The sequence below is a fragment of the Telmatherina bonti genome (genome assembly GCF_933228915.1).
Source record: "Telmatherina bonti genome assembly, chromosome: 19".
NCBI lineage: Eukaryota > Metazoa > Chordata > Actinopteri > Atheriniformes > Telmatherinidae > Telmatherina > Telmatherina bonti.
Genome location: NC_136617.1, coordinates 34,330,034 through 34,357,823, shown reverse-complemented (window position 1 = coordinate 34,357,823; position 27,790 = coordinate 34,330,034). Strand labels below are relative to the sequence as shown.

General features: G+C 44.6%; 2 protein-coding genes and 1 long non-coding RNA gene across 3 annotated transcripts in view; 2 read left to right on the top strand and 1 right to left on the bottom strand.

Annotated features, from left to right (window-relative positions):
* The first annotated feature begins 952 nt into the window (after positions 1–952).
* On the top strand, positions 953–8,395 carry LOC306769723. Its single transcript, XR_013771707.1, has 7 exons — positions 953–994; positions 5,124–5,199; positions 5,419–5,446; positions 5,610–5,683; positions 6,078–6,114; positions 6,394–6,511; positions 8,027–8,395. It is a non-coding gene; the product is annotated as an uncharacterized lncRNA (long non-coding RNA).
* A 5,588-nt stretch (positions 8,396–13,983) lies between these two features.
* Positions 13,984–16,383, top strand: txnipa (thioredoxin interacting protein a). Its single transcript, XM_079259191.1, has 6 exons — positions 13,984–14,312; positions 14,469–14,544; positions 14,622–14,769; positions 14,848–15,207; positions 15,278–15,580; positions 15,653–16,383. The coding sequence occupies exons 1-6, from the start codon at positions 14,057–14,059 to the stop codon at positions 15,695–15,697; spliced, it is 1,188 nt and encodes a 395-aa protein (XP_079115317.1). The 5' UTR covers positions 13,984–14,056; the 3' UTR covers positions 15,698–16,383.
* Positions 16,384–22,729: 6,346 nt separating this feature from the next.
* The window catches only part of gatad2b (GATA zinc finger domain containing 2B), a 36,813-nt gene continuing 31,752 nt past the window's right edge, over positions 22,730–27,790 (bottom strand). The window contains exon 11 of the mRNA XM_079258573.1: positions 22,730–27,336. Coding sequence (XP_079114699.1) covers positions 27,200–27,336 — 137 coding nt within the window. The 3' untranslated portion in view covers positions 22,730–27,199. The remainder of the gene's footprint in view (positions 27,337–27,790) is intronic.

Genomic DNA, 27,790 nt, shown 5'->3' with positions numbered 1-27,790 from the left:
GCAACACTGACTACATCTACAAGAAAGGTCAGAGCAGACTGTACTTCTTAAGGAAGCTGAGATGGTTTAACGTCTGCACCAAGATGTTGCATATCTTCTAGAAGTCTGTTGTGGAGAGTGCAGTCAGCTTTGCAGCATCTGCTGGGGTAGTAGCATCAGAACCAGAGACTTGAAGAGAATCAACAAACTGATCCAGAAAGCTGCTTCTGTGCTTGGAGTAACTCTGGAGCCGCTGGAGCTGATTGTCCAAAGAAGAATGCTGCACAAGCTGATGAAGATGATGGAGGATTCTTCACACCCTCTCCACAACACAGTGATGAAACAACAAAGTGTGTTCAGTGAGAGGCTTCTTCAGGTCCGATGTAAGACTGAAAGATACAGAAGATCATTCCTGCCAGCAGCCATCAGCCTCCGGAACAAGACCTCCTCTAGTTATTATTATATACTACAATGTTGAATTTCCCTTTGGGGATTAATAAAGTATTTTTCATTTCATTGAGCTGGTCCACAAGGTCTTTTTTAAATGCAGGTAAGAGGGGTTTTGTTTTTCCTCCATTTGCAGGTGTGAATGAAAAATATAGCAAGCAGCAATAAGTTGTTCATTACAAAGTCACTTTTTATTGTTCATATGAACACCAAACACAATATTATTCCTGGTGAGGGGAGCCGATAGTTGGAATTTTGTATTTATTTTTGTATTTATTTTGTAAATTTATTTTTTGGGAAAAAATAAAATTTATTTTTTTTGGAAAAAATACATTTAATTTATTGGAATTTTGTATTTATCCAATTCTGTAGATCTTCCCAGAATCTAGAAGTATGCGTGTTTTTTTTTATTTTAAAATAATAAATTTAAAAAATTTGGAAAAATTAGGTTGCCGAAAAGCGGTTTGAAGTGACGTAAAGAAGTGTATAAAAGGTGTCGCGCGGCCGGCTCGCGCTCCTTTCGCTTCCTGCTTCATCAGGTTGTGGAGCCGAAACAAGATGATTGAGAGTGAGTAGAGAAGTCCAACCTACAGCCACATTTACAGAAGAAACCACAGTTCTATGTTTGGTATTTAGGAGTTAATTATTAATTAGCTGTTTATTGTTAAAAGCTGGAAGTTTTTAAGCGTCTCCTTAGCTTAGCATTGTAGCTTCTTTACTATCATCCTGATTCTGTAAATGATCCTTAATGCGCTGGGTTGTTCTCTTGTCGGGTGTAAAATACTTCCTGGTCGTGTCTTGTGTAAGCAGTGCGGTTGGGGAGCAGGGTTGCCAGTTCTGGATGCGGAATTGGCAACCCTGGTGGGAAGGCCACGTGAGCTGCCTCCAGGCGCTGCTCGCGGGTAGATTCCTGTTTGTTTACCTGTACATCTGTAACTTAATCAAATAAAAATACTAGTGTTTATATTTAGTTGCATTTTGATCATATTGGGTGATTTACGCCCAGACTATCGGTGCGTTAGAAACGCAACAACTGCGGCTTTTTGGCTCAAATCTGCGCCATTTAGTAAGAGTTACGCCACCGCGTGGTCACGTGACCCTTAGAAGTTCCTAAAACCTCAGCATCCTCTTTCCTCCAAATTCCCAATCGTGTATTTTTACAGGACTGTCTTTTTAGTTTACCAGATCTTTATATCTGGAAGCAGCAGACGACATTTTTGACAGAAACAAGACAGTAAACACACCATTAAATACATGTACAGGTTCTATGTTATGTCCAAAATTACATTTTTTTTTTTTTTAATTTATGACGTTACACCTGTAATGTGTCTTTAATTTGAAGAGAGACAGATATAGTTTGCTACAGTGTGCCAGAAAATAGCTTCTGTGTGAGCTTATCTTTTATACCTACAATATTCCTGCCTGTCCTGCAGATTGACTGTCTTCACTGCAGCTGTGAAAGCTCAGTTCGTACGTTTACATGGGAGTTTTAATTCCTGTTTAATTCCAAATAAGTTAATTCCGCTTTAAACTGATGGAAAAACGACCATGTAAACACTTAAATCCTAATGCAGATTTCTATTTGGAGTTAAACTTAAATCCGATGTGTCTGGTTTATTCGCATTTTAATTCCGAACTATTTAATTCCTCTGTCATGTAAACCTTCATTCCGCTCTAAGTTAACTCCGGTCGTTCTGAGCATGCTCGTTACCTTGTCCTGTCCCGATGACGCGCGTTGTTTTGCCTCCCGTGTTCAGTGGTCTATCTTTCTTCTCCTTCTCAGTTGCTGCAGAAAGTGAAGCAGTATGCTCATTTTATCGCTACATAATTAATTCATAGTTCATTTACTATTTGTAATGCGAACCGATTAAATACTCGTAACCCCGTTTGTTATAGCCAGGAAAATATAGGAAAATATTAAAAAATAAAATCTGGTTAATCATGTGTTCAAAACATTTTTTTGTAATAGAATTTTGTTCTTGAGTCTTTTTGAGATGAACAATGTGTGCAAACTGGTGGAGATGGCTGTCGTTACGACGCGCTACGACGAGAAACGGCAGCGCTTTCTGAGGATTTGCCCGGACTACCGATATGCATTTCAGGAAAAAAATACTATCTGATAATCGTACGGTATTAGTCATTAATTTTCTAATATCTCTCTGCAACAACGGGTGCGGTATGAACAGACGAGGCAGAGGACTTGACGCCATCGCTACCCACAATGCAATGCTACTAGTATGGGACAGAAAAGTAAAGATTTAACATTATAGTCTGACTTGAGCAACATGATGTCGTGTTAATCCTGGTTTTAGTTCATCAGACGTACTATAATGTGACACAGACTGTAACAGCAACCTAGCATATGTTGTAGGGTAACATTAATGTCTCTAGTTGTAGCGATTTATATGGACTCTTAAGATGACGTGTTTTGACATCTGAGAAAGGTGTTTTTTATTTTTCATACATCACTTCATAACACAGAAAATAGAGTAAACACAATGTAATATAAAGTTAAAGGGCATCAGAGGGCTTTAATGTTTTTCCAGTAACTTCAGTCGTGTTGCTTATGTACGGCGTACACCTTTGACCTAAAGATAAATTCACCAGTAAAGCTGTTAGATAATGCTTTGTTGCTTGTTATTGTTCGTAAAAATTCTCTGCTGTAAAGCTAAACAAATATTAAAGCATAAAACATGATAATGTAAAATGCTCAGCCTGTCATTTGTCATTGTAGTTGTAAGAATTGACAGTTATAGCTATAATTTTTAAACCAATTAGCCGATAAATCAGTTATCATTTTCTTTTATCAAAAATCAAACTTAAAGAAAAGTCCATATGTCAGGCCCTTTTAATGACAACTAATTGCCAAATAAAATACCATGGTTGACTTTATTTGTTGCAGAATATTCAGCGAATGACTCAGAGAAATATAGTAATTCCAGCAACTTCCGTGAGAAAATGCTTTTAAAACGCAGAATGCATGGGAGTCCGTGGTGGAAGCGTTGATGTTTGGGACGGCTACGTGAAACGCGCGACTTTCACATTGCATTCTTTCCATAGAAGTCTATGGGAGTGTCGCCGCTCATTGACACACTGGTTGAAACCAGTTTGCAAATGAGACACTTAAAAACTGCAGTAAACCGCTCATCCATGTCCACTCCCATGACAAAAAGGTCAACTTCAAAGCGGAAATAAAAGTGTTTACAGAAGATCTTAGGTTTAATTGATCAGGTTTACCTTCATGACTACTGGGGGGGTTCTATATAACTAATCCTTTAAAAATAAATCTTGTAATTTGTCCTTTTGATTGGTAGGGATCCATTATCCAATTGCAAGAAGGCAGCGAGCTAACCTTGGATTCCAACATCCTTGCTCTCTTGGCTCCTGTTGGCGCTCCGCTACAGGTTTAAAGTGATCTGGTGATGGAGCTTTGGTACCGGTCCAGTTCAGCATAAACGGAACCAGATTTTCAGACCTTCGCAGTCCAGGAGTTTTGGATGTCCACCACAGCCCTTCTATCATGGGATCTTCCTGTGTGGTGGACTGATTCCAGAGCAGCTGTGGTTGCATAAAAACCCTCAGGTTTTGCTTTCACCCCGGCATCATGTTGCTGGGCAGTGACAATGAGGCCTGAAACACTGGTCAGAAAGACGGGGCTGGAAATATTCCGGCACTTCGGTGAGAGAAATGCAGCTTTGGTTATTAATGTGTTTGAACAGAGGTTGAGCTGGGCCTTGGAAAAAGTGGTTCAAAGATCAAGCTGCAGTTTAAATGTGGACTGACGCAGCAGAGACGGTGTTGCTGTAAACATTAAATGTCTGTTTTATTGGTAGGATGGAGGGAAATTTATTTATTCAGCATATTTAACTATAAACCACTAAACTGTTGAGAAAATCTTAATGAAATTTTGAAGTGTGACATTGGGAAAATCCCATTTAGTATGTTATATGCATATAGAAGTGGACAACTGTGGCGTAGTGGGTGCAATGCACAGCAAGAAGACTGCTGGTTCGAACCCCAATGTTGAGGTTTGAGTGGTGCATTGGTTTTCTTTGGGGAACTATGGTTTCCTCTGTCCAGACACATGCGTGTTGGGTTAACTGGTTGTTCTAGACTGTCCCTCGGTGTGACTGGTTGTCTCCGTGATGGACTGGTGACCTGCCCAGTGTGTACCCTGCCTCTGACCCAGTGATAGCTGGGAAAGGCTCCAGACTCCTGGAAACTGGATAAGAAAATGTCTGGTAATCCCAGATGAAAACTGGTCTCTTTCAGGCCAGTTTAAACAAACCAGTATGGTCCCGCAGGAAGCCACACGACGATGTGGGCGCTGAAATAAAAGGTGTGACGCTCATCCACATGTTGGAATCTCCTTTACTGCCAAACAACCTGGTCCCAGTAAAATACAGCAGTAGGGCAGAAGTAAGCAGAACTTTTCAGTGTTTCCACCAGTATGTTGAGGCAGAACTCCTTCCCTGCTGCTGTTGGAAAACTTTAACTTGTGAAGCTTAAAAGATGCCGTTTTTCTCCCATTGTGGGTTAATTACTTAAACTTTCAAAGACTTTGCACAACTTTTATTTTTATTATTCCTTGTACCTTAGTAGCTTCCCTTCTAACGTCCTTTACAATGCTGCGACCCCAGAAGCTTTCATGGAAAGACTGAGTCCTAACACCCCCCCTCGCCCCTTCTTCCTAACAGGGAACCGTTCTGAACTGGACCCTCGTGGTGCAGCTGGACTTGATGATCTCTGGTTTCCTGGCCATTTTGCCATCAGGTAAGCAGGACAGGTGTAGCAGCTGCTTCAGGCTTCATGGCACAGTGTGAGCTCCTGTTCTGTCCAGTGGGCTGGTGGGCTCACACGGTGCATAAAGGAACCAATTCTCTGCAACCCACTGCTGTTAACCTCCTGCAGCAGTGTTACTCATGAGAAAGGACAACTAATAACTTCATCTGTTATAAATCCCAGTAAGTTGAATGTGTTGTTGTCCCCCAGGTGTTGGAGGTGACGTCAGGCCAACCAGGTGAGTCATGTTGCAGAAAGTGGGCTTCAGGTGTGAGTTATGATGAGTGGCTATGTTCAACTGCTCTGAAGTGTGATTGACAGCTGCCTTTCTGAACCACCAGCTGCTCTGCAATGTGGTGATGGGTCTGGTGCAACTTGTTCACATCCTCTCTCTCCTGCAGGTGTCGCCAGTGGAGCTTTGAGTCGGTAAAGATGAGCTAAAACCTGGAGTTACTGCTGGATCTGGAGGCTACAGGTACTTTAGTGACCTCTGGGAGCATGAAGGATCCCGGCGTCGCTGACACTTGAGGTCTATCCTGACACACTCTTGCGTGTAGGGTGGTGTTGTTGGAAACGCCTCAGACAGCAAATCTGTAGTTTGCTTTACCCTCCTGTTCACCTCTATGAGCCTGGTGGGATATCGCTGCAGAACACTGAGCTTTATTTTCCACAGCAGGAAGGTTCCTGAATGCACCACGCTCAGACTGTCCACTCTGATTTAAATCTGTGCAGCTTGAAGACATTAAAGTTCGTCACGTTGCTAAATTAACTGTTTGGTCTCCAGACTGATTCTTAGATCTGAATATCAAACTAAACTTTGATTTTTACTGAATTTCTGTCTTTTTTTTTTTTTTTTTTTTTTTCTGTAGATCCCACCATTTGGCACAAATGACTCTCAGGCTTGTGGTAAGTTTTTCTTTTACATGTGAGACCCTTGAAGCACTGCGTGGTATCTGCAGCCAGGCAGCTCGTCTGCTGGTTTGTTCAAAAGTCAGTGCGAGAATAAACTCAGCATTTGGCATCGTTGGTTTCCATGGTTTTTTTGTGGGTGGAATCCTGGTAATGATTGCTGAAATAAGACCAGCGTCTAAGGATGCATGGATTTGTAAACGAACGGCGTTGGAAGTGTGAATAAATGACGTAACTGCTCGCGTTCATTCCTAATGAAGTGTTTTTGTTTTTCAGAGGAGGTTGGACCGTCCAGCTTCGTCCTGCAGAGGAAGAACATCCTGATGAAGAGTCTGGTTTCTGTCCAGAGTTGGTCGACTGGATGGTTGAAGTCTCAGACCCACAAGCGGCTCAGGTAACCAGATAACTGTAAAAAGTAAGACCTGTTTCCATGTGATGTTATCGGTGGGAATAATCGGCCTGCTGTAATCTGAAACGGCTGCTTCCACTTTGGATTTGATATTTTAACAATTCTGGAGTTCATACTGACGTAATCTGTTTTAAAAACATCCGGTCTTTGTCGAACACGGCTGTGCTGAAAGGTTTAGCATTCGCTGCTCATTTGGGTGTTATAAGGTGCTTAATGCACGTCAGTTTGGGCCCGACCGCTATGGATTATTTTAATTTTGGGCCGATACAGATTATATTTAGCAGGAAAAAATTCCAATAACTGATTTTAAAGTGTAATTTAACTAAATACTATTTTAGTTCCTTAATTCTTTAAACAAAGATAAGTTACAGGCTGAATATTTACTGTTTTACAAAATGTTGTCCTTTAGTAAATGTTTAACTTTACAGCAGAGGAATTATAAAAACAAAGCATTAAATCTTTGGCTACCAGCTGTTCTGAAGTTATCTGTAGACTTAGGGGTGTGATGAATGTAAGCAGTTCATGTCGCTCAGCGGATGATGGAACGGGTGTTCTAAGATGTTTTTTCCCTGCAGTTACTTACTAGCTTTTAACTGATGCTAGGTCAGCGTAACTACAGTAAAGCTAACGGTGTAAAAGTCTCATCCAGCTGATGGGAACACGCGTGATCATGGAAAGTTTGTTCCTCTCGATACAAAATGATTTATTTTGATGAGTTGTGCTTTAGGTTACAGATGGACTCATTGACCGCATCGCACACACAGATCATGCTTAAGTTTTTTCACAATATTCTAGTTTTCTGAGGGAAAAATAGCATTTTGGGTTTTCATTCATTCAATATTTGAAACATTTCACTCTGTAATAAATTTATATATTTGGGTTTCACATTCTGAAATGAGTGGAAAAAATATTGAACTTTTTCATAATATTCTGATTTTCTGACATGTACCTGTGTGGTAATATCACAGTTGAGGTGAAATCCACAAACACTTTATCCTGTTGGGAGAATTTGAGTTTTCCTGCCTTGCATTTTAAAATATTGAGAAATAGTTCATATTCCAGTAATGCTATTTGGAATATTCCAGTTGGAGTTGTGAAGAGAGCTTTCTTCCTTAATGGCAGGAAACACTTGGTGAACATTCGGATAGTTATTTGATTTAATTTTACTTTTAGTAAAATGTTCAGCCAGTATGTAGTTTTAACTTTCACTGCAGATGAAGAAAAATTAAAAATCCTGATGGACAAAATGAGGGTTTTTTCTTGGTTTTATTAAACCCTGTTGCCACAACAAAAACTGATGATGTAAATGTTTAATGAGTGAGAATCTGGTCATTTACCAAGGCTGTCAGGATTCTGTACCTGGTTAGCTGTGGAGTTGACCTGAGAGTAAAACCCATCCCAGTAGCCTACCACAGCAGCGTCTGTGGAGGGTCTACTGGGAACATGATCCATCACACTGACCTCCTGAACAAGTCCACTGAACCCTGGTGTCCTTCTCAGAATGTGAGCTTGGAGCCTGCATGAGGATTGACTGGCGCTCAGAACCAGTTGGCGGTCCGGTACCCAGTCTGCACGCTGGACCCCCCCAGGAGGAGGAAGAGCTGGTGTGAAGACGTCCCCAGTTGAAACGTCCAAGTCGGACTTGTCTGGAGTGTTGAGCAGTGAATAAAAACGTTCTCCTTTATAATGGTTGACTTACTGTCAGTAACTGGAAATGGTTTACTGTGGGTCCTTTACTGGCTTTAAACTGGAAATAATCTAATCTGTAACTGGAAAAACTGAATCAGGTCACTCTGGTCATGCTCACTGTATTAATACTCTTACACTTACATTCAGTTAAGTACCAGCACTCAATGTCTTGTGTGCAGAAAAGGCTTGGGGTGGATGAGGGGAATGAAGGTGTGATAATATAGGGAAGGGATTTTTTTTTTTTTTTTAATTTTTCCAGTTTCAATATGTATAAATTGTAATATTTTGCTTTGTACAATAAAGAAAAACATTTTTATTTCTAAATGAGTTCTGTGTTCACATTGGAGTCTTGGTTCATCCTACAGCATGTGATTTAGTCCTGAGAAAATGGGTTGATGTGAAGAGGATGGAGTTATTAGTATCAGAAATGACTGATTTTATGGTCTGGGCCAGGGTGGGTTAAGGTCTTTACTGTCCTTTCTAGGGTTGAACCCACTGCCAACATTGTCTCCATCAGTCCTAGTGCTGCATCAAGCCAGCACTCTAGGGTACACGTATATATGTACTGTAACTTTTCAGCATCAAACACTTAAATTCAAGAAGCAGTACATTTTATTTCACACATTTGACTCAGTTTTTAGAGTCACTTTTTGTGCTCAGGTGTGAAATTGACTAATATGAGCGGCATTCTTCCCGTTTCCTGACTAGGAGACCCTTTTTGACCTGATTGTAAATGTAACACTAATTTTGATGATGGCTTTGGTAAAGAAACTTGATCAATTTTATGTTGTGCTGAAGTCCTTCCATGCTGAAAGATGTTTAAAAAAAAATAAATAAAAAATCCAACATGGGACACATGAAAACGTTCCAGTTCATTGAATTAAATGGTTTGACGTGCCTTTTTTGGCCACTAGATGTCGCTGCAGTGGTGTGTTCCAAAAGATCAATTCTTTTATTGGAACAATCTATTCTATCTCCCGAACTTTCCATTTCTGCCTTTACTCCCCTTCAGCTCATCTGGTTGGTGTCCTCTCTGGTTGTCTCCAGGCAAATGTTTCCCCAGAGGTCTGATCATGCTTTAAAGGTTCTGGGAGACGTCCTGAGACAAATGGGCGGGGCTTTGGCTGATGGTACTTGGTTGGGAAATGGTTCTATGGTTAGATGTGTATTATACAATTTCCAAAAATAATTTTTGGAGACTTTTCCAATGTTTTATATTATGGGTAATAAAGTGGAAAATGGTTTCGCCCAGTTTGCAGCAGACGATTGAAGTCAGGTTTATTTGTACAGCGCCACTTCACAACGTTGTCCCAGGACACTACATCCACATCATTTCAAGCCAATTTATACATATCCTATAATAGAAACCAACTGATTGCATCGAGTCATGACTTGGATCCAATCCCCCATCCTGAGCTGCACGAGGCGACAGTGGGAAGGAAAAAATTCCCCTTTAACGGGAAAAAACCTCCGGCAGAACCCGGCTCAGGGAGGGCAGCCATCTGCCTCGACTGGTTGGGGTGGAGAGGACAGGAAAGACAGATCAACATGTACAACTGCACTTATTCAGGAAGAGCTGTGGAAAAAAGGAGAAATAAGTTAGAGACGGCAATATTGACATATATTTATACATTAATAATATATTAGAGAAATAGAGCGAGGTACTTCTCAGTGCATCAGGTAACATCCCCATTGCTACATAAGTAATGGATGGCTAGACTACCCATAACTATAAGAGCAATGAGCAGAACCTGGACAGTTGGGTCCCGTACATGCAGACTCCAACTCAGGAAATAGGGACCAGTTGAGATCTGCTGGTGGAGGCTGAGCTGCTCCAGTTTGGTGTTGTGCCTCCAGGGTACTACTTACTCTCACTACAAAAAACACTTTTGTACAGGAGTGCTTCAGTGAGTTCACTGTTTTCCAGCCGCTCACACGCGCTAGCGTTCTCACACCCACTGTTCCTGGTGTGTATAAATACTACGGCTGATGTTCTGTCAGTAAGTGTCTGATAGTATCAGAAGGTAAATGAGTTGCTGTCAGTTTTTCTTCTAGTCGCTCTGATCTGTCATCTTCTCATCAAACACACACTCTCAGTGGTTTATAACCAGAGCTACATTACAGGGGGGAGTCTGATGAGCCAAGAAGTTACTGGGTGTCGGGTTAAACCAGCCTTTCCCAAACTGGGGGCTCACGATCCCCACGGAGGTCCCAGAATAATTTCAAAAGGCCAGATCATTGTAAAATAAATACATTGCACATTAATAGAAAAAAAGTTATTTTAAATAAGGGCTGTCAAAATTAGGTTAATGCAAAGTTTAATCTGTGGAATTAATATTTTTAATTTATTATTTTTTAATGCATAAAATGCACAACAAAGTTCTTGCATCAAAGTCTAAACTTGGCATCATTTCAGTGAGAGAAGCTGATTTATGGGTGTTTTTTATCACAACTGTTAAGATAATCCACCAAAACAAAACACAACTTTAACTTTGTTATTTATGACACTGACAAATTTGCAGCCTTGTTTAGAAGGGAATGACCCTCTAAATATAGGGTGGGGGGGCGCATGCGCAGAGGGTTGAGGGGAGACGGACAAACAGCAGCTGAGTTGTGAACTTTCATCTCAATGTTATTCCCTGTGTGAATATTGTTTTATTCCCTTCATCTCTATAATAATAAGTCTTGATTTTTAAACAAGTTGTCTCTATAATATTCTGTTTTTCTTTATGGTTACCAATGTTTGACCATGTATTTAAGTTAGTTTTAATAAAATACTAATATATGTAAAAGAAATAAAAAACAGCAGCTAAGTTTTATAGACTTCTCACCATCCCAGCATTTTGATTTGGTTTATTAAAACCACAGATGATTTTTTAGAGCATTTAATTACTTGGCTGCAATCTGGAAAACACCTGCCCCATCTTTAAACAATTACTTTAAAAATGTCTGGAAATGTGGAGAATTTGGGCATTTTATTGTTTGTAGTCCAAAGAACCAGGTGGAGACTAAAACTTTATTCAGTTATGTTAAAGATTTCGGTTTTTTACTATTCGCTGTTGTTTATTTTACTGTTCAGTTTACCGTTATTTTACTGTTCAACTGATCTTGAACATGAGTTTTTAAAAACTGTATTTCACCAAAGTTGGAAAACAGGAAAATGAAAATGGAATGCAACGATTGAAAGAGGATCTTTATTTTCTGTTTCAGCGGCATATGTCAGATCAGTTTGAGCAAAACCAGCCAAAAATAAACTGAAACTGAATATGTTGCAGCTTATGATGGCATCTGGCATCACCCAGAGCACTGTACAGAGACAGTGTCTCGCACAGATGAGGCTGGGCACAGGTTTGGAAATAAAACATTTCAACCAATTCCCTGGTTTATTTTCATTTATCGATTTATATAAACACTGTTATTATAAACTAGACTGAAGTAGATCAGAGAAGGGATTTGTTTTAAGTGGATCACACTTGAATTAATGGATAATATATGTACTTTGCAAAAGAGATGATGTTGTAGTGAAATGGACCTGTATAAATAAAGCTGAACTGAATTAATGTCATCCAACACAAAGCAGCAGTCTCTTACAGAGAATGTGTACATTAAATATGCATGTCGTACTTTAGATTGTGTGTTCAGGCCTGTTTGCATTTTAATGCACATTTTGCACTTCATGCATGTTGGATATTTACTGGTCAAGTCAGGTGTGTTGGGGTTAGAGAAGGGATAAAGCTGCTGGATTGTGTTTCTCGTAGGACCAGAATGAGTAACTCTGGTTTAAGACATTAAAAGTGTACATCAAGATGTAGTTAATTGTGAAATGTCTTTTAGCTCACGTAAAAAGAATCCTCTCCGGGGCATTTAGGCAAATGTGTCCTTAAGGGCCTCGTTCTCTTTAGAGGTTCCAGGAGAGCCAAACAAAAATATGATCAAATTACTCTTTGTATGAAGAGCACATGAATAACACACTTTGAAAAGATAATTCATAACAGAAACCTTATGTCAGGAACAACACATCTTTAGAATACCAACAACTCAAATCCATAATAAGCACAAAATTCCTCTCAGCGTAGCAGAATGTTCAAACTATGTAAAAGATAGAGGACCTTAACCTCCTTTCCACCCTCAGATGGGAGCTAGATCTATCCATTCATACTGTTTTGGCTACAAATAGAAAGCCTGTGTCTGATCCAGGTCTTCTGTTCAGGTTTACCCTACTTCTTGCTTGTTTCTCCATCCTGTTGTGTTGCGATGGATCAGAGATCTACCTGTGAATGTTATCAGATCACATTGATCAGCGACATCATCTCTGGGTTGAAAAATTCCAAAAGGAGCCAAAGAGTCACAGAGTAATTTTCCTCTGAGTGGATCCACTCCTGTTTTCTTCCACAAGTGAAAAAACAGTGAAAAACAGAAGTTTTATGGTGAAATAACGTACAATATTAGTCTGAAGGGGAACACTGGGCGTGTTTCTGCTGGTTTAGTGGGGAGACACCCCCCAGAGGGGCACACAGGTTGGACACCCATCATGTTTTCTAACTTGTTTTTATATGAAGCCTTTTGACTAACTGGTTGTTTTTCCATTCTATTCACTAACTAGTTGTTCTTCCAGCCTGTTTACTAACTGGTTGGATTCCAGTGGTATTCTTTTCCCAACATGTACCAACTGGTTGTACTTTTAGGCTGTTTGGTGAGGTTGTAAGAACTGGTTTTAATTTATTGGTTTCCATTCTGTTTTTATTTCTTTGTCTTTTTTGCCACTAAGTTTCCAGTATGGCTGTTTCTGACCAGTTTTAACCAACTGCTTTTGTTTACCGGTTCCCAGTATGGCTGTTTCTGACCAGTTTTAACCAACTGCTTTTGTTTACCGGTTCCCAGTATGGCTGTTTCTGACCAGTTTTAACCAACTGCTTTTGTTTACCGGTTCCCAGTATGGCTGTTTCTGACCAGTTTTAACCAACTGCTTTTGTTTACCGGTTCCCAGTATGGCTGTTTCTGACCAGTTTTAGCCCACTGTTTACCAAGTCTGGATATTTAGCTCTGTTTTTATTTACTGGTTCCCAGTATGGCTGTTTCTGACCAGTTTTAACCAACTGCTTTTGTTTACTGGTTCCCAGTATGGCTGTTTCTGACCAGTTTTAACCAACTGCTTTTGTTTACTGGTTCCCAGTATGGCCGTTTCTGACCAGTTTTAACCAACTGCTTTTGTTTACTGGTTCCCCGTATGGCTGTTTCTGACCAGTTTTAACCAACTGCTTTTGTTTACTGGTTCCCAGTATGGCTGTTTCTGACCAGTTTTAACCAACTGTTTACCAAGTCTGGATGTTTAGCTCCGTTTTTATTTACTGGTTTCCAGTCTGGCTTTTGTTGACTGGTTTTTAACTAACTGGTTTTGTACTGATTGTTTAAGATGTCCCTGTTGCTGACTGTTTTTCACTAACTGGTTTCCAGTATAGCCACTGCTGGCTGGTTTGTACCAGACGGTTTCCAGTCTGACTCCCTCATGTCCTCTGAGTTTGTCAAGTTTCAGAACGTTTTGCGACTTCTCATGTTTTCTGGCAGTCTCGCGCTTCCTTCCCACATCAGCTCTGCACGCGCAGCTTTCTCACAGCCATGCGGTGTTCACGCGCCAGCTTCAAGCGCTGATTGGCTAATGCTCACACAAACAAAGCCAGTCCACCAATCAGAGCGCTGTGCACGCGGTGAGCCATGCCGTCCAGCCGGGCGGCTCGTGCGCAGCGCAGCCGCGTATAAAAGCTGCGCTCCTTTGTTTACAGCAGACAAACCGACTGGTCCCAGTTCAAGTTCCAGTCACAGTCCCAGTTCTAGGTGTCAGCCATGGTGGCCATGTCCAAGAGGGTGAAGACCTTCCAGATCATCTTATCGGAGCCATGCAAGAGTTTTTACTGCGGGGGGGACCAGGTGTCCGGGCGGATAGAGGTGGAGGTGGCCGAGGTGACGCGCGTGTCCGCGGTCAAAGTCCTGGGTGTGGGATGTGCCAAGGTGGAGTACGCCAAGGGGAAGCAGCGGTGCCGCCAGGAGGCCGAGTACCTGCGCTACGAGAAGGTCCTGCAGCTGCACGAGCAGCCCACAGGTAGGTTCCCAGTCTGGTCTGACTGGTCACCGCCTCGCGCTGTGGGAGGAAAACCCAGTTTACAGAAACTGGTCCAGAACCATGACCCAGTCGGGTCTGGTTCAGGTAGAGCTACGTCTGCTGGATCAGGTTTTAACCCTGAAGTTCTGCTTCCAGATTCTGATGGCTGTGTTGTTCTGAGGCCCGGAAACAAATACCAGTACATGTTTGGATTTGACCTTCCTCAGCAGGGGTGAGTCCCACGTCGTCACCTGTTGGTGTTGTTGTTTCTGTTGTTGTTGTTTCACGCTCTGTCCTCGGCGCCCACAGGCAGCTCGTGTCCTCCTACAAGGGGAAGTTCGGTTACGTCCACTACTACGTGAAGGCCCTGATGGAGCGGCCCCAGCAGCCCACGCTGGAGTGTAAGAAGTCCTTTGAGGTGGAGGAACCTCTGGACGTCAACACTCCGGATTTACTGGTGAGATGGAGCTGGTGGACTGGATGGAGGTTGTTATGATGTCATCAGGTGAATTTACCCCGCCTGCTGTCTCTTCAGTCTCCTACAGGCGGATCCAAGGAGAAGAAGGTCACCTGCATGTTCATCCCCGATGGCCAGGTGTCCCTGAACGCCAAAATCGACCGGCGAGGATTCTGCGAAGGTGAAGATATCTGTATCAACGCCAAGTTTGAGAACACCTGCTCTCGTATCGTGGTGCCGAAGGCCGCCATCATCGCCAAACACATTTACCAGGCGAACGGCCGCACCAAAGTCTTCCGGCAGAAACTGTCCTCCGTCCGCGGGAACCACATCATCTCCGGGATGGGGGACGCTTGGCAGGGGAAGACCATCCGGGTGCCGAAGATCAAACCGTCCATCCTGAGCTGCAACATCATCCGCGTGGAGTATGCGCTCATGGTGAGTCTCGGCGCCTTGCACGCCGCGTGGCGCTTCGACCGTAACGATACTAACTGCAATGAATCGGCAGATCTACGTCCACATTCCCGGGAGTGAGAAGCTGATCCTGGAGCTGCCTCTGGTGATCGGGACCGCCGGCCTCGGCAGCCGGAGCAACAGCGTGAGCAGCCAGGAGGGTTCGGTCAGCAACGCCTCGCAGAGCTGGGTGTCCCTGCGGATGCCCTCCGAGCCCCCCAGCTACTGCGACATCACCCACGACTGCCGCCTGGACCAGCCCCTCACGCCGCTTCTGGACGACGTGGACTGTGACGACAGCCCCATCTTCATGAACGCCCCGAGCTTCCCGTCCCCCCCGCCCCCGTCGTACGCCGAGGTAAGCCGCCGCCCGCGCGCTCTGCTGACGTGGTCACATGACCCGGTTTATGACGACGCTTTTCTGTTGCAGACGGAGGAATACAACAGTAACACGCGCATGCTGCCGGTCTGCTAAAGTCCACCGTGGAACCCCGAGATCCAGATCTAGTTCCAGACCAGAGGGCCAGACCCAGCGTCCAAATGTTAAAGACCACCCAGCTGAAGCACTTGAGGAAAGTCCAAGGGTTTGATGCCTGGAGACGTCCTCTGTCCCCTGAGTTGGTCTAGTTTTCCTCCTGGAGCCGGCTGGGCGTGGAGCCCCTCTTGTGGTGGTCTACGTTTCTGCATGAGCTGGTCACACTGGTCATACTGGTCCCACGTCAGATGATCATTCCAGTCCTTCCAGGAGACTTCCCAGAAGCATCCAGAACTTTAAACCATGTTTTCCACACTTTCCAGTGTTTGAACATCATGTTGCTGCACTTTCATGGCATTTTGCTGTGCTAACTACTGATGTTTGTTTTTATGTTGTCTTCATGCAAAATGATCTTTTATGTTTTAAAAAGAGAGGAAAAAAAGTTGATTTCCGACCACCTGCTTCTGCCTCGAGGCAGCCGAGATGTTCAGCGAAGCACCTTAACGCGTCCCATGTCCGAGTCTCTCAGGTCTCCGTCATGCTTTCTACTTTTTACACTTTTGGACCCCAAAGAAATTAACATGACTGATTTGTGAAGGAATATATTTGACTTGTTTGTTGCTGTTGTTTGTATGAGTTTTTTTTATAAAAACCCTGTGGGTAAAATTTTTATTAAAGAAATGTTGAAAATATCTGAAGTGTTTTTTCCCATCAAACCTTCCCAGTCTCTCCAGTTTTATATTAACGATCTAATATATGACATTTCTTCATCGGAACCAGACAGTTTCAGGCTTCTTTCTGATCTCTAACATCTACAACCTTCATCTGCTCCTCATCCTCAGCACACCCAGTTACGTCTCCTCACTACATGAAGGTTGCTGGTTAAAATCCCAGCTGTGGCGTTTCCATGTCTGCTTCTCCAGGTTCTCCTCAGATCTGAAGACTGCTGTCCGACTCGTGTTCCTGAACTGGCTGAAAATGTGCAACTTATTGGTTCTTCTAATGGAACTGGTGTCATCTTGTTGCAACTGGAAGAGTTGCAACTGGTCTGCAGCCCTGAACTGGGACGGTATAGAAAACAGACTTTTGATTTATTCTTTTTACATGCAGACTGGATCCTGTCCTGCATCTTAAACCCCACAGACCAGAGATCTGGTCGGTACTCTCCTGTTCGGACCCGGTTTGTCTCGATGTTTGGATCCGGTTTGTCTCGATGTTTGGACCCGGTTTGACTCGATGTTTGGACCCGGTTTGTCTCGATGTTTGGACCCGGTTTGTCTCGATGTTTGACGGATCGGAACAGATTTACAGCATCTGCAGGTGGAAACAGCAGCAAGTTTTCTCTGCAGAAGTCCTCCCAGCTCGGCATGCTGACGTCTTCCAGTGGCTGAAAGCAGCAGATAGGGAAAGTGTTTATCTGCGACGGGGTGGAGTCTTCATGCTGCTGACGGCAGCTGTTCCACAGGAACATAAACACAAACTGCCTCCAGGCAGAAATTTCAGCAGGCTGGTTTCCAGCTCATGGACAAGAAGAAGAATCAGATTTATTTAGAAGAATGTGTTTCAGGTTGGAGTTTTATTGGGTTTATTTTCAGACAGTCAGGATTTATACATGAGTAAGTTTTTATTCCATATTTATTCAGGATTATTGTTCAGTATTTACTCAGTATTATTACTCATTAAAGTGAAGTTTATTTATAAACAAGTTTAAAGCATCGGACAAAAGTGCTGTACATTTTAAAAACAGTAAGAAAACAACACAAAATAGTTACTGACAAACAGAAAAACAACACCTGGAGTAGTGTCCAAAAATGTCCAAAAAAACATCCAAAAGTCCTGTCTGGGCTGTTTTCATTTTGTTGTTTTGTTGTGGTGGAAGTCCTGAGGAAGCTGATGGCTTCATGCTGAGGCATAAACTGGTCTGGGAGAACGTTGGAGAAACCGTGGAGAACCTTCTGGTTGGCTTCAAGGAGATGTGGGACTGCCATGGGATGACTCGTGGGCTCTTCAGTCCCACCGACGTGTCTTCCAAAGAAAGGTGGAGTCTGGATTCATGGACGGGGTCTTGTCCCCGGGGAGCGCCGCTGGTGCACTGGGGTGCGGCCTGACTGCCATTCGGTTGTGGTCTGAGGATCCTGGCCCTCTGTTGGTATGGGCTGGGCCCCTCTGCCTGCGGGGGTGGGGGGTTGCTTTTGGGCTCTTAGGGCCCTGGGCGGCCGATCCCCGGTGGGACCAGTCCTAGCCGGTCTGGCCTGCTGGGACCTGTTCCCCTTGAAGACTCTGGCTGGGGCCCCCCTCCATCACCTCCTGGGTGGGTGCATGGCTGGGTCCGGAGCGGGGCGATTGGGGGTCTGTGCTTTGGGGAGGCTGCCGGCTACCCGGGTCTCGGGGTTCACCTGGCCTTCCTCTTGCCTCTGTGTGGGCGGAGTCACACTGGCACGATCCCTCTTCTCTGAACACGTTCCACTCTGCATGTTCTCCATGTGACACAGTCACTGAGTCGTCCTGCAGGTTTATTTATTGACAACGGCTGGTTTTCTTCCTGTGTGTCTGATCTATAGCTAACCTGATGTTTCTGGTGCTCCTGACAGTTGATAGGTTAACCTCCACAGGGGGAACATGAATCTAAGGCTGGCTTGTTTGTGTAGGCTACATGTGTATTTGTGTGTGTATGTAGGCTACATGTGTTTATACAGGGGAATGTGTTTGTGTGTATATGTGTATGTATATTTTTCTTTCTCTTTCTCTATGAGGTGTTTTCTCTTCTGTCCCTTTCTGTCTCTTCCATCCTCTCCGTTCAGGTCCAGCAGTAGAAACTCTGTAACACAAACAATTATCCAGAATAAACAAAGAAATAAAATAAGAATCCAGAAAATCAACGGGATCATCATACCAGTAAAGCTCCCCATGGCAAAGTAAATTTGCTCAGCAGAACATCCAGACCATCTGCTGCTAAAATGCAAAAAAAGAAAAAAGAACTTCATGTTCCCTCCTTTCTTACATTGTGTCCTCTTGTTACAGACGTGCTGTTTAGGTCACATGACCACTGTTCCATAACTTGTTTTCCTGCTGAAGCCGACAGACTTGAGCAACATGATTAAAGTTGATGCAATACCAAACCAGAAATAAATCACCTAACTTTAGCAAAAAAAAGAGAAAAAAAAAACTTAAAGAATAGTAAAATGATGACAGAACCACACTTTAATGTCTGTATGCACAGAATGGAAAACTTCAGTTTTCATTAAATTTACCTCTTGGAATCTCGGAATCACACAAAGTTCTGGTTCTGATGTCCCGGACTGGAAGCTGTTTGTCTTGGTTTGTTTTTCTGTCATCCTTCTAGACCCAACGATGTGGCGAAAACCTGCCAGAACCGGATCTTTAAATCTAATCTACCACAATTTGATAATGTTTGATTAGAATCTGAGCCTAAAGTATCTTTTGTCCATTTTATAATGAAACCAAAGACCCCCAAACAATCCCACTGAGAGGAAAGTCTAAGAATGATGTAATTAAAATAATGAAGAAAGTAAAACTATTTGAAATTAGGATTTAAAATACCAAACAAAGAACAAAACACAGGAGAACACACAACTCACATAGTGATAAAAGCCAAAGAATAAAAGCTGGGCTTTAGACAAGACTGTGGGGGCAGTTCGGACATAAAGGGGCTGCAGACGAGACCCCGTCGGGTTTTAGGTCTCGGTTTAGGCACCACAAACTGGGACTGGACCTCAAAGCATCTAACTGTAGATTTGGAGGCATTTGGTGATTTATGTTTAACACTTCAAAACCAATAAGATCTTATAATTGATTCTAAAGTGTACAGGAAGCCAATGCAAAGAAGCTAAAACGGGGCAATATCAGATGTGGCCAAGTGGACAAATATTATATTTATCACTAGTGAACGGTGTTTATTATGTTCATCTGTTTAAAAGCTCATTTTGTGATATCACACGATAACGTGCTGTTATTTTGGCCTTAAGTCGCTGAAATACCCCAAAGATAGCTTTGTTGGGGTATATTGCTGGCCTCACCAGCCGCCCAGGGCAGACAGAGCGCACGCCCCAGAGGCGGAGGGCCCCGCCCACACCGACGAAGGGCCCCGCCCACACCCACGGAGGGCCCCGCCCACACCCACGGAGGGCCAGGACCCCCAGTCTGCCATCGGGCGGCAGCCAGGCTCGCCAGGCACACACCCTCACACCCACCCCATTGCCCACCCAATTACCTAAATTCATTTACACTGACTCCTCCCCTTATCAAGCACCCCTACTCACCCCCCATTTACACACTCCCCCTCTTACAAACACACACCCCAACCCACTCCTCCACTCTCATACTGCCCCCTCTGCATGCTCCTTACACACAAGCACACTCCATCATATACACACACACCGTCACGCCCACCAGCACACCCCCCACATACACAGCCCCACCTATCCTCATACACCCACCCAATCGCCCACCCTTTCACCCTGACTCCTCCCCTTATCATTCCTCCTCCACTCTCTCACCTTCCATTCACAACTTCATTCATTCACTCCCGCACACCCCCATCCCAGAAATGCACCGTGTGAGATGCCACTGGGGGTTGGGGGGTTGGGGGGGGGGTGGAAGAGGATAGGAATGCCCACCTTTCCCAGCATCTCCCCCCAGCAAAGTCAGCCCAGCGATCAAGACCACCTGGATGCCCCCCCCCAGCACAACGTGCACACCTCCCAACATGCCTGTGTGTGAGGGGGGGCGGTCCGGTGTGGTTTCAGTCTTTAGGTTGTGTTGGGTAATTAGACTGATTAACTGTAGATACAGATGCAGCTGTCCCCCCCCCCCCCCCCTCTCCCTCCATAAACTTGGTTTGATCACAAAATACCAAAAGTTAGTTTTTAATTAACGTGATTATTATTACAAAGTACAACATTCACAAGTGTCTCTCCAGTAATTAATGCCTTAATAAGTGAAATAATCTTGATTAAAAATGTATCATAAGAATGTCGAACTGTCCTGTCAAACTGAAGGAACTGAGAAATAAATGCGACACATTTTAGTCCCCAGCTGACTTTGCTCAGAGTTATTGTCCAACGTTGTTTTGTCTTCTATGAGCTGCACTTATTAAATTTGACTTAATTTTATTTATTTTACTATTTTTTCTTCATTCTGATTCAGACTGTAGATTATTATGGTAAGAAGATGACGGTTACTCAGTTAAGCCCTCTAACTACTGTTCTTTAGTACTTTACAGTTCTTTGTAAAAGTCCTGAGTGTCTTTTTCCCTCCTGCTCTCTCTGGGAACTGCTGTTGTCTTAAATTATTTTCTTTTTTTAAAAAAAAAGGAGCTTTTGAATTGGGACCACACTTGGCACGATGACGTCTGCACATCAAAGTGTGTAGACCCTGCATGTGGACACAGCCTTGTTGACTGCAAACAGGAGTGTGTCTCCAGGGACGGAGAAACCGAAACCTCATCAAACATCGAGTCAACTTTGACACAAATGTCTGGAAGCTCGCCGTGTTGAAACATTTCACACTTAAAGATCTCCATCTGCTGGCTGTGGGCGTCTAATGCATCAGAGGGAAGCGTGCACATCTGCCACCCAGGTGTCTCTGTGAGCGTCTCACGGGACACAGGACATGTGACATGGGACACGGGACATATGACCCGGGACATATGGCACGGGACATGTGACACGGGACATATGAGACATGACATGTGACACGGGACATGTGACACGTGACACAGGACATATGACACGGGACATGTGACACGGGACATGTGACACGGGACATGTGACACAGGACACGGGACATGTGACACGGGACATATGACACATGACATGTGACACATGACATGTGACACGGGACACGGGACATGTGACACGGGGCATTTGACACGGGACATGTGACACAGGACACGGGACATGGGACATATGACACGGGGCATATGACACATGACATGTGACACGGGACATATGACACATGACATGTGACACGGGACATTTGACATGTGACACGGGACAGGGGACATGGGACATGGGATATGTGACACGGGACATGTGACATTTGACACGGGACATGTGACATGGGACATGTGACACGGGACATGTGACACGGGACATGACACGGGACATGTGACACGGGACATTTGACATTTGACACGGGACATGTGACACGGGACATGTGACACGGGACATGTGACATTTGACACGGGACATGTGACACGGGACATTTGACATGTGACACGGGACATGACACGGGACATGTGACACGGGACATTTGACATGTGTCCAACGAATGAAAAATGGTAAAAAATAAAAGACCTTATTGCAGTTTATTCTGTTCAGTCCAACGTTTATTTTTAACCCTAGAAGTGGAGTCAGAAACACGAGACAGCAACATGTTAAATTCTCCTCAAAAGAGGCTCAATATGCAGCTCATCCGGACCCTCGTCTCCGGGCCGTACTGCTCATCCCGTCTCCGGGCCGTACTGCTCATCCCGTCTCCGGGTCGTACTGCTCATCCCGTCTCCGGGTCGTACTGCTCATCCCGTCTCCGGGCCGTACTGCTCATCCCGTCTCCGGGTCGTACTGCTCATCCCGTCTCCGGGCCGTACTGCTCATCCCGTCTCCGGGCCGTACTGCTCATCCCGTCTCCGGGCCGTACTGCTCATCCCGTCTCCGGGTCGTACTGCTCATCCCGTCTCCGGGCCGTACTGCTCATCCCGTCTCCGGGCCGTACTGCTCATCCGGACCCTCGTCTCCGGGCCGTACTGCTCATCCCGTCTCCGGGTCGTACTGCTCATCCCGTCTCCGGGTCGTACTGCTCATCCCGTGTCCGGGTCCATCAGGCCAGGTGTCAGACCGAGGACTTCCCACCTTGCAGGATCTGGGTGAAGCGGTTCTGTGGTTCCGGCCTACAGACCAGTATAAATACGTAACATCTGGTGACGTGTTGACGCGAGGATGAAGAGGAGTCTCCAAAATGACTTCACACTTTGAAGCAAATTGTTTCAACCTTTATTAAACATAGCTCGCAAGAGATAAATATTACAAAGTTATTTCCTCCAAAATTAGCTTATTTTTTTTTTCAATCAATGCATAATTGTCAATCAACTGGCAGTATTCAAACAGCATTACTTTTTTTTTTTTTACTTTAGAAGATAGTTAAATATCAAGAATGTGCAAAAGGTCAGGATTGATGTCAGCAAAAGAAAACTGTTTTCAACTATTCCCCAGCTGATTTACTCGTGTTTCTGCTTCGTTTCAGCGATTCATTTAATGATCCGACAGATTCTTCCCCCGTTTCAGAAACAAGAACTGCTGGATTCAGTCAGACAGACATTCACTGCTGTTGGCAGGAGAAGTGATCTCAGATTCAGGTCTGCCACAACGGCCGGGTTCAGCTAAAATAAACTTTATTTTTTCATTTATTTTATAATTTTTTAAATGAATGATTGAGTTTATTTCTGATTAAACATAATTTTCATAACAGGAAACATGTTCTTTCTGAGAACAGCAAGAAACTAAAACTTTGGGTGATATCAGAGACTTTGTGATGACATGTCTGGCCAGTCGTTGGCGTCTTCTCACCAAACCTTCCATGCAGCAGCTGGACTCATGTTTGGCTGCTTCATCCTGGAGCTGCAGCTCATCATCATCATCATGTAAACCCTCCTCCGTTCAGTTTCCAGACGATCTGACTGACGGACGCGTGGAAGGAAACGTTGGGCACCTGAATCAGGGAACATTTTCCAGCAACTTGTCCAGAAGCAGCAAATGCATCTATCCTAGACTGCATGATGTTTGTGTGTGTGTGTGTGTGTGTGTGTGTGTGTGTGTGTTTGAAGGGGCGGGGTGGGGGTCCAAACATTTTGCACATTAGTTACACAATAATACACAGTGATCACAAAACAAAATGACAAGCTTCACAATATTCATGGCTTTTTGTTTGTTTTTCTACACAATTTACAACCATTTAATTTCTTTTTTCAATTCCAGGAAGAAAAAAAGCTTCTGTACAATAAAGTCATTATTACTTCAAACCTAGCAAATATCGTGTCATTTATCTCATAGTTGATACATTTATGGTTTTAACTGCAAGAAAAAAAAAAAAAGTTAAATGAGACACGGAATAAAATTTATCTAAAAACCTGATATTGGAAAAGAATCCAAATACAAAGTTCCTGATGCATCGCAGAAAGCTCGGAGAGACACTACTTCCTCCTCCAAACGCCCACCTGGCAGCAGAAAAAAAAAGAAGAAATATTCCCCGGACACATCCCAAAGAAACATTTCATGGAGGCATCCTGAAGAAACCTTTCCAGGACACGTCCTGAAGCACTATTGCCAGTTTCAACTAGAAAACTGAGACTTTTATACAACATGTGGAGATTTAAACTTCTGAAGGCGAGTCTAAATACTCTGATAGTCTCCTCCTGGATCATCCAGGATACCACGGACATCCTGGATACCATGGATCATTTAGCATATCCTGGATTAGCCAGGATGCCCCGGATGCCCTGGATACCTGGTACAGGTTCTGATGTCACATGCAAGTCTGGATTTACTACAACAGAACCACAACATCCGACTGAAACAAACCGTCCAACTAAAGGTGAAACCAGGACTGTGATCACACGTAGAGGCGACATCTGGACCGCTTTCTGCTAGAACACGTCATCCTGTTGGACAGACGTGTCCCAGATGTGGAACCTGATCAAACAGGAAGTCTGATCTGATCTGATCCAAGAGCGGAGTCAAAGTGAAGCAGGTCAGATTGTTTTCAACCAAACAGACACATGATCTTCCTAATAATCTCACCTCACAACCACACACTGTCGCATTCACACACATGGAACGGAACCAGAACTGAGCCAGCAGCTGAAAGAACCCATTGGCGCCGGTTTACCACCGGACCACGCATGAAGGAACCCATTGGCGCCGGTTTACCACCGGACCACGCATGAAGGAACCCATTGGCGCCGGTTTACCACCGGACCACGCATGAAGGAACCCATTGGCGCCGGTTTACCGCCAGACCAACCATGAAGGAACCCATTGGCGCCGGTTTACCGCCAGACCAACCATGAAGGAACCCATTGGCGCCGGTTTACCACCAGACCAACCATGAAGGAACCCATTGGCGCCGGTTTACCACCGGACTACGCATGAAGGAACCCATTGGCGCCGGTTTACCGCCAGACCAACCATGAAGGAACCCATTGGCGCCGGTTTACCGCCAGACCAACCATGAAGGAACCCATTGGCGCCGGTTTAAGCTGGACCAACCATGAAGGAACCCATTGGCGCCGGTTTAAGCTGGACCAACCATGAAGGAACCCATTGGCACCGGTTTACCACCAGACCAACCATGAAGGAACCCATTGGCGCCGGTTTACCGCCGGACCAACCATGAAGGATCCCATTGGGACTGGTTTACCGCCGGACCAACCATGAAGGATCCCATTGGGACTGGTTTACCGCTGGACCACGCACAACACGGGTCCGCTTGGGAGTGTAAACCCACCTGCATCTTGACCCGGGCCGTACTTCCAGATCTACACAAGAAAACACATCCTGGATGATTTGCATGAATGAATTTCAGACAAAAACATTCTCAGATGATCAGAATTTGTTGGTCGTTTCAAATCCCAATGTGAGCCCAAACAGACTCCCCAGCACACACACACACATTTCCAGTTGGTCCAGACTGCTCTTCACCCTGACAGAACCAGAACCACTTGGAACACAGTTCTCCAGTTTCATGATAACCCAACCAGGTCAAACTTTCCTCCGTACCATCAGTTCCAGTTCCAGAAGCTTGTTTAGAAGCCAAAATGTTTCTTTTTTACCAGGATTCTGTTAGAAACTATGAAGATCTTCACTGGGATGAAGGAAACGCTGGTTTCCATCGATCTCACCGGAGTGTGTGTTATCACAACATGCTCTGGACCGAATGCTGAAAACGTGGGAGTCACCGCTGAAACTTCCCAGCGGGATCATCTGCATCCATCTCATCACACACTGGGATTTGGAAGCATTTCAAACATTTCCAACACATCTGAATGAAATCCTGCTTAAAACTGAGAAAACAAAGCAAACTGACCTTGATGCAGCTTAAAACACACCATCAGTCAGAATCCAATCACTTCCAATCCAAACAGACCTCTTCTCTTCACTAAAACAACTAAAAACAACCAAAAATTTCCACCTGGAAATATCAAAAGTGCTCTGCTGTAGTGAGGCAACGTGTGTGCGCAGCAAGCACACAATGATTGATGCGTGTCTCTCCCACAAAACATCCAAACTCTTCCTCTAAAGCTGGGAATCTGTACATAACCCAACAGCTTCTGCTTTGTGAAGATGATTATCGTCTCCAGGGGCCCAAACCTCTCAGGTGTGCCACCAATTCATCAGGAGACGCTGCCCAAAAGCAACAAAAAGAAATAACAATTATAATAACAACAATAAGAATAATAATAATAATAATAAAAATAAAAAGGCCAATCAAACCAAAATGCAGAACTCAGATCCAGATTTTGGGTTCCGGTCTTGATCTAGATTGGGTTTATATTCTGTACATTGTCTCAAGGAACACCTGACGGCCAAAGGGCTGCTGGGAAAAACGGCTTCAGGCGAGCCTCCCAGCTGACCGCCGGTTCGGGGAGAAACCTGCCGGCTTCCTCCTCAAACACGGAGCAGGAAGCATCTAATGGACTTCCTGCTCCGTCAGCCTCGTCTGGAGTCAAACGGCGCCCTGTCCCGCCGTCCTGTTTACACCTGCCAGATCATCTGTAACAGACATCTAGAATGAAGCAATGAAAACGCATGGATAGATTACAGGACTCATCAGCTGGGGGGGGGGGGGCGGGGGGGGGGCAGGACGTCTCCTGAGGGTCCAGACCGACGGAATCACTTCTGGATCAGAGTGACGAGAACGTTCCAGGTCGCAGTGCTCTTTCAGAGCCGAGCGGCGTCTGTTCTCCACATTTCCCACTTTGACAAGTCCAAGTGAGCGAACTAACACTGGCAAAGCTTAGAGCTGTTAAACTTTACGTTGCATAGCAACCAGAGTGCACCCTGTTGATCTTCTGCTGGTAGCATCACTTACGTCTAAGCTTGGAAACGGAGGGGGAAAAAGGTGATGCGAAGGACTTTCATCACCGTCTCCGCTCAAAGGAAAGGACAAACGCAGGAAACAAAAAGAGCAAAGCATCATGGGTAATACTACCTGGAGAAAAATGGTAGCTGCAAGTATAATAATAGTGCAACCACCGGTGATAAAGGGAGTTACAGAGGAACAGAATTTCTACAATAAGAACAACTGAGATGCACCGACAGTTCTGTCTTTGTCCAACTTTTAGGTTCTCATGGGTCGATTTAAGGTAGGCACACGGACAGGCACTGCATGCGATGGAGTAGTCGGATGGAAATATCGGTTGGTCTAGGAACGCCTCTGAATGGGGAAGTAGACAAAGAGAGGGGGGCTTTGACAGGCAGGGGGGTCTCATTTCTGCCCGGTGATGGACTGGGATATGGATCGGGGCGGGATCATGTCTAACAGGTACTCTCTCTGCCGGTCTGCTAGGCTGGAGGACTTATGGGCTCCAACGGCTGCTGGGTTCAGATAGGCGATGTTCAACCCTGCGGAGCAAAAACAGACACGTTAGTTTAACGCTTCAGGATCCAACCGAGTTTTCAACGTCTTCATGTCCATCGTGCTGCGATCTTTCCATGGTTCTGAGACGATGGAGACCAGAGAGGTCAAATATCAGGCTCCTCTCTGTGGTAAGAGCCGAGCTGTGGGGCTTGTTGGGCCATATTCCTGGTCCACTCCACCCCAGGCGGTCCAGCTGGTCCTGGTTGTGGTTCTGCTGGACGTTTTCTTTGCTCTCATGCTGAACGAAGTCTTCGGATGTTTTGTAGTCCACAACAGCAATCTGGCACCACAGCAGCAGCACCCCCCCGATGCGGTGCGGTCCCTGTCCCGGGCCAGCGGGAGGAAAGCCCTCTAAAGCAAGTCAGACTCCAGTCCTGCAGCTTTGTGTTGTCTCCCTGCTCCAACACGCCTGACTGAAATTCCTGAACAAGGAGCTGC

What these genes read in the sequence shown, in the direction of transcription:
- txnipa (XM_079259191.1), top strand. Translation starts at nt 14,057, where the DNA reads ATGGTGGCCATGTCCAAGAGGGTGAAGACCTTCCAGATCATCTTATCG. An exon ending in TTTGACCTTCCTCAGCAGGG is followed by an intron (nt 14,545 to 14,621) that starts GTGAGTCCCACG and finishes CGGCGCCCACAG; the next exon opens with GCAGCTCGTGTCCTCCTACA. An exon ending in GCGTGGAGTATGCGCTCATG is followed by an intron (nt 15,208 to 15,277) that starts GTGAGTCTCGGC and finishes ATGAATCGGCAG; the next exon opens with ATCTACGTCCACATTCCCGG.